Here is a 6,000-nt window from a genome sequence, read left to right as displayed (position 1 = left end):
CACGTTTTTTACTTTGAATTTGATATGAATTTCTTTGCGCACTGACCCACTGACCAGCATTCCTGCACAGCGCTGCCAATAAATGTGCAACGCGAAGCATAATTTCTCGCTTTATTATTTTCTAAGTCAGTGTTAGACTGAACGTCGTGTCTGCTCCAGCGTCTCCAGGGAACCGCAGAGAAAATCAGCTGCCATTGTTACCATATATAGAACTGTGTACAGCGTGACGTAATGCAGCGCTCGTGGGTGCATTGCTTGCAATACACTCAATATGATGAAGAGGAGGAGGAGGAGGAGAGGAGGGGGCGCGTACCGTAGTGCATTGCCAGTAGCAGCCAGAGCTCGAGCGCTCTGCACATTGATTGATCTGCGCCACAAACTCCTCGATAATCTGATCACACAGAGAAGTAAGCATTTGCCGCCCTGTGTGTGTGTATAGCAGTATTGACGTACTTTTGAATCGGGGTCGTTTCCTGCACGGTCTTGAGGGGTCGCAATGCCATCAGGGCAGTAATTCATTTCTTTCGGACGCATTTATAAACTCCTGGAAGAGGAAGTAGTGGACATGGCCACGGTCGTGGAGAGCCCAAGTAAGCTACTCTTGCATTTCTTTCTCTCAGAGTGCTGTAGTGCTCAGCTGGTGCTGTTCACAGCGAGTGGGGCTGCGATAGTGCTGACTGCTCCTTCAGTGTGAAATCACCTGCTATGGTGAATTACACGAAGCTGTAAAAAAGGCAGCAGCACTGTAATGGAAAGCTAGAAATGTCTCATCTTGGTGCTGATTTTTTTGTTTTTACGTTGTTTCTTCATCTTTGCTCGATCTCATTTCAGTTTTCATTACCTTCTCAGCACAATGAAAATACACTGTGGCATGTAGGTGTTTTTATCATTTTATACTGGCAAATGGCCAAAAATAGCTATTTAAGGTCCCGATTCAAGTGCATGATAGGCTTCATTTTGAAGAATTGTCAAAAAAAAATGTGGCAAATGTGTGCCCATGTGCAGCATGCCATCGATACAGCATTTCCATAAGAAACATGATCCATTAGTCTTTCAGTCTCTTCAAACAGGAGGGTGGTGTGTAGCAGTAGGTGTGAAAGTGAAGCAGGTTGATGGCGGTATAATTTATAGACCCAGTTAATCCTTTCATAGCATCTTTGAAATTGCATTGACACATATCATTGTTCTTCACTCATGTATCACCGTTGATAACGAGTTGATGGTCGAATGATTTTGAGATATGCATTGTAGGCTTTCTTCTTTGACTCAGTTTTAGCTTAGTCATCAACGGAACTGCATTGCCAATGGTGAATCGCATTAGAAATTAGTTTTAATCCAGGTTTAGTCCTAATCTGGGTCTGGAAAACTGGCCCTGTGTCCGAGAGTTTGTAGATACCAACATTTCTTCTGAAATCAAGACTATTAGGGATTTCCCCTGTGCTGCTCCACACCATTCCATTGCAGAATCCTGTTCTATTGGAACTGCTTGGAAGCAGTTGAACTCGTATGTTAACACCCTAAAGGAGCTGAATTTACTGAAAGCATATTGGGTGTATATCACTGTATCAAGAAAGCAATAACCTAGTAGTAGATCTCCTTTTAAAATGGATGCAATCACATTCTAATATGTCAGAGTTTTTTTTTTCCCCCAGTTGTCTCTTGTCAACTGTCAATGCAGATTTCGTGGAGATTTGACAGCCGGTGCCTCCGCAAGGATTAACCCAAGTCAGAAAATGAGAAAAAGCACATTCTAGCATTTTTTTGTTCCTCCTGGGTATATTTGACCTTGCATTCATTTGCATAAGATTAGGCATTTATTGCAGTGGTGAGGCTTTAGAGAACATGCACATGATCTTCTGTTCATGCATGTGTAATTTAACGCATCTTCCTCTCTCCTGTGAAGGTGGAGCTCCAAAAAAGGACAGAGCAAGATTAGTGAAAGAGAGGAGACAAGAGAGAGAGAAGATTCATGGTAAGTTGAATCTGGCAATGTTTTTCTTTTTAAGTGCTGCGTGACAGCAATGAAATGTATGCATCTATAAGAAAGTCTGACATTTCCCTGTCACCATGGATAAGCTGGAGGTTGGGGTGACGATAGTCTAAAATTCTGTATTCTGTTTACACCTGGTCATTTCATGTTAACTGTTTTGTGTGTGTGTGTTTTTTTTTGTTTGTTTGTTTGTTTTTGGGTTTTATTTTGTGTGGGGGTGTGTGCGTGTGGGTTTGTGTGTTTATGTGAGCGGCCTTGGGCAACAAAAGATGGAAATGGGTTTGCTCAGAGCAAAGCAGACGCATATAAACTTTGGGCTGGGGATTTATTCCAGTATCTTTAACGGCGATTTGAATCAGGTGAATATGGCATAAGCCAGAGCTAGTTACACAAGATGAAGAAATGAATAGAAAAGAAAAACTTTGGTGGGGCAGTCCTGCGCTGTGCAGCTTTCACAATGGACAGCAATTGAAGCAATCTGGGGCCTCGGAAGTAAGCATTCATTATAATAATAATAATAATAATAATAATAATAATCGTCATTATTCGTCACACACACACACACACACACACACACATTTTTAAGTCGCTTATCCTCCCAGGTCACGGGAGGGTGGTGGAGCCAATACCAGTGCTCATTGGGTGGAAGACAGGAAACACCCTGGACAGGTCGCCAATCCATTGCAGGGCAGACACATAGATGTATACAGTCACACACACACTCACACCTAGAGCCAATTCAGCATCTCCAATTCACCTGACTACATGCCTTGCAATGGGAGAAAACTGGAGCCCCCAGTTTAAATCCATGCAGACACGGGTGGAACATGCTAAATCCACTCAGAAAGGACCCTGGTTGGTTTGCTGTGAGGTGACAGTACTATCCAGTAATAATAAGAAATAAATGAATAAAACCTATTTTTAGGAAGTATTTCTAATGCCAGTGGCAGTTCAAAGTGCTTTACAAGCAGATGATAAATCTCCACAGTAAATAAAAGGAAGTGTGTATAAAGAAAATCATAGAAGGCAATGACATATATCGTTTTTTTTTTTCTTCCCCAAATGTTTCTTAAAGTGTGCTCTGAGTCTGACTGTCTAATAAAAGGTGGCATTGAGTTCTAAAATTTAGAAGCATGATAACAGAAGGAGTCCTCCACACAAAGTATTTGCAGAAGGTCGCTGTCTGCAGATCTAAGATCACATGCTGGAACATAAGCACAGAGACATTCTTTGAGGTTTAATAACTGAAATGAAAATAAATATTAGACAAAGACAAAATGATCACTGGCTGCATGAATCTGTTTCGTGCTGGTGACTCGTTTAATCTAGAGGGAGGGATTGGTGGTAGAGCATGGACTAGCTTTGGATTTGGATTTTTATCCAGTTTTTCCTCTTCAGATTTAGTCACGAGCAGTTCTCACTTGCTAGCTAAGTCTCCTTCAGTCAGATGTTGCTACCATGCTGGAAGGCTTGCAGGTCACATGAAGTGCCACCATATCTCTTTAACCGTCGCTAACACAATGTCACTGAGCAACTGAACATGCTAATGCTAACTGCTAATTCTGTTGTGTCAGCTAACAGACACCCACATTGGCATTTATGGAATAAAGGGAGAGCCATTCTACCCACCCATAGAGCCTGATCTGCTAAAGACAGGTCCAACCCTTAGAATGTTGTACCACTTGGAAGCCGAGTATTGTCTAGAAGCTGTTTCAGTGGCAGGTCTGTTGGTAGGTATAATAACAGTGGCAGGTCTGTTAGCAGTTCCCAGTGAAAGTGGCAGGTCTAGTGGCACTTGGAAGCCCTAGGTATCAGGGAATTAACCACGTAAGATCTCCACAGTAGTCAAAAGAAATTGTGTATAAAAAATATACAAGGAATGATAGGAATTATCCACATCAAAATGCAAGTTGTAAATGCAAGATGCATTAAGCGATCAGATTTAAATCTGTTTTAAAAGCACTTCAGGTGGTGGCCGCAGATGCACTTTGACCAGATCTTATGCAACAATACATCCATCTCTCCAAGTCACGCCTCAACGCCAAAACAACTCCTAATACGATGGAGACATCTCCTCCTGCAGTTCTGCATATGGAGAGGGGACCACGTCCTCACCTTTTAACAGAGGCAGAGCTGCTCACAGTTCAATTACTGATGTTTCACTTCTGAGTTCAGAACGTACTTAAACAGCCTGCCTTTACTATATTTAGCTGAAGTAAAGCACCAGACTGGTTCATCTTTACTTCATCTTGTCGTTATTCATCTTACTACAATACATTATGTTATAACCTGTGGACCATTAACCACAATGTCTAGTACTGGAATTGAATTCATCTTAACTGTCTTCTTGTAAACAATAATTGTCAGTTTGCAAAAATGCATGGCATGTTCTGAATAGAACAAGAAAAATGAGCAACAACACAGACAATTTGCTGTCATATTCTGAGCTGATTTACATATTACTACATAATGCACATTATTACACATAGAGACACATTTGAAAACTATATGTAAATGCATGTAGTTAAAATCTCATCAGGTTACAGTCCATGTACACGTCACATAAAACATCAGGTGTAAACCGGGTATGTGATAAGCAGGTATATGTTGTTTACCCACTAGCATCTGTGTATTCCTGTTTCAGAATGCACAATGATACATATGTGGCCTTTACAGCCATTGTATGTGACATTTTTATGCTAGAAATAAAGCTACTGAATTAACATTAAACACTAATTTTGAACAGTAAAAGTGATAAAACTGTCTCTTAGTCCTCAAGCTGGCTGACGAACAGGAAACAAAATCATTACAGTCAAAGCTGTCCTCCTCTGTGGCTCCATCAGCTTCCTCAATATGTTGGTATTCACAAAAAAAAACACCTTAAGATAGCATACACAACACTAAGCTTATAGGCCTTTCCACACCCAATGCACTTCATCTCCATACCATGTCCCCCACCCACATAGCTCACTTCATTGCATACAACCCTGAATATCTCTGTTACATCTCAACCATAGGCTCAGGTCTAGGAGGAGGGTGGGACAGTAATTAAAGGATGGAGAAGCACAATGAAGAGGTACAGAGACCATTATAAAGCAGCTAAGGTTTTAACAGTTTAATTATAAAAAACACAAACAAACAAACTATATTACAAATAACCGGGTACTGTTATTAAAGTTGTTATAGTGGTACCGGCAAGCTGGGGAGTCTAGCTACCACCCTATGCTAAGCTACCAAACATACAGGGAGTGGTACTTGCTTCTAATCTAGTGTATTTGGACGATCGTATACCTACTGATGTAAATGTAGATGTGCGCACAGTCTAACCTGCCCTTCCTCTTGGGAGAAAAGCACCAGTTTGAGAGACTTCAAAGCCAGGACACTCCGACAAACAACAAAAGCTAACAAAGCTGCAGGTGGAAAACGGCTAAGAGAGCCAAGACAACAGCAAGCCAGAAATCAAACAAATGAGCCAAGAGTTGAGATACAGGTCACATGATGCTCAGGGTTGATGACAAACTCTGGCACACTGCTTTTAAAGTTCAAGCTCCACCTCCTTGGGCTCAAATCTGCAGGCTGAATGATGTCCAGGTAGTGATACTGATTGACATCCCTAGGCAACCTATGAGGAAAAGAGACAGCCAAAAAAGCTGGAGAGCAACAGAGCAGGGAGAAAAAAACAAATATACACGTGCACAGGCACTGACGCATAACAATCTACTTAATCTGTATTTAACTTTTTTCCAGTTTGTATAAAGCTGATTCAGCAGTTTTTTTGTTCCATTCTAAATAATTATATTCCATGTAAATTTACATCATTATTTTGTTAATCACGGCTTGCTTTGCCATCTTTTGGTGATGCTACCGTGCCAGCTATTAGGTTCCTGCATTGGTCTGTTGTGACTGTAACCTTATTTGTTCATGCTGTCTGTTACTGTGAGCTGTCTGTTAGAGTTCTCTGCTATTATGTTCACTGGAACATAGGACCCTAGGAAACAATAAACTAAACT

At 41.1% G+C, this 6,000-nt stretch overlaps 1 protein-coding gene across 4 annotated transcripts in view; it reads left to right on the top strand.

Moving 5' to 3' along the window:
- Positions 1-287: 287 nt before the first annotated feature.
- Positions 288-6,000, top strand: part of map7d2b (MAP7 domain containing 2b) — a 33,662-nt gene continuing 27,949 nt past the window's right edge. For 3 of the 4 annotated variants that reach the window (XM_037534084.1, XM_037534083.1, XM_017716941.2), the window contains exons 1-2: positions 288-590; positions 1,904-1,972. In XM_037534084.1, the coding sequence (XP_037389981.1) occupies positions 566-590; positions 1,904-1,972 (94 nt within the window). In that variant the 5' untranslated portion in view covers positions 288-565. The remainder of the gene's footprint in view (positions 591-1,903; positions 1,973-6,000) is intronic. The other variant, XM_017716949.2, reaches the window with a different exon arrangement.

Source organism: Pygocentrus nattereri, chromosome 24 (assembly GCF_015220715.1).
Source record: "Pygocentrus nattereri isolate fPygNat1 chromosome 24, fPygNat1.pri, whole genome shotgun sequence".
Taxonomy (NCBI): domain Eukaryota; kingdom Metazoa; phylum Chordata; class Actinopteri; order Characiformes; family Serrasalmidae; genus Pygocentrus; species Pygocentrus nattereri.
The sequence above is the reverse complement of the archived record's forward strand: the minus strand, read 5'-3'. Positions and strand labels throughout refer to the sequence as shown.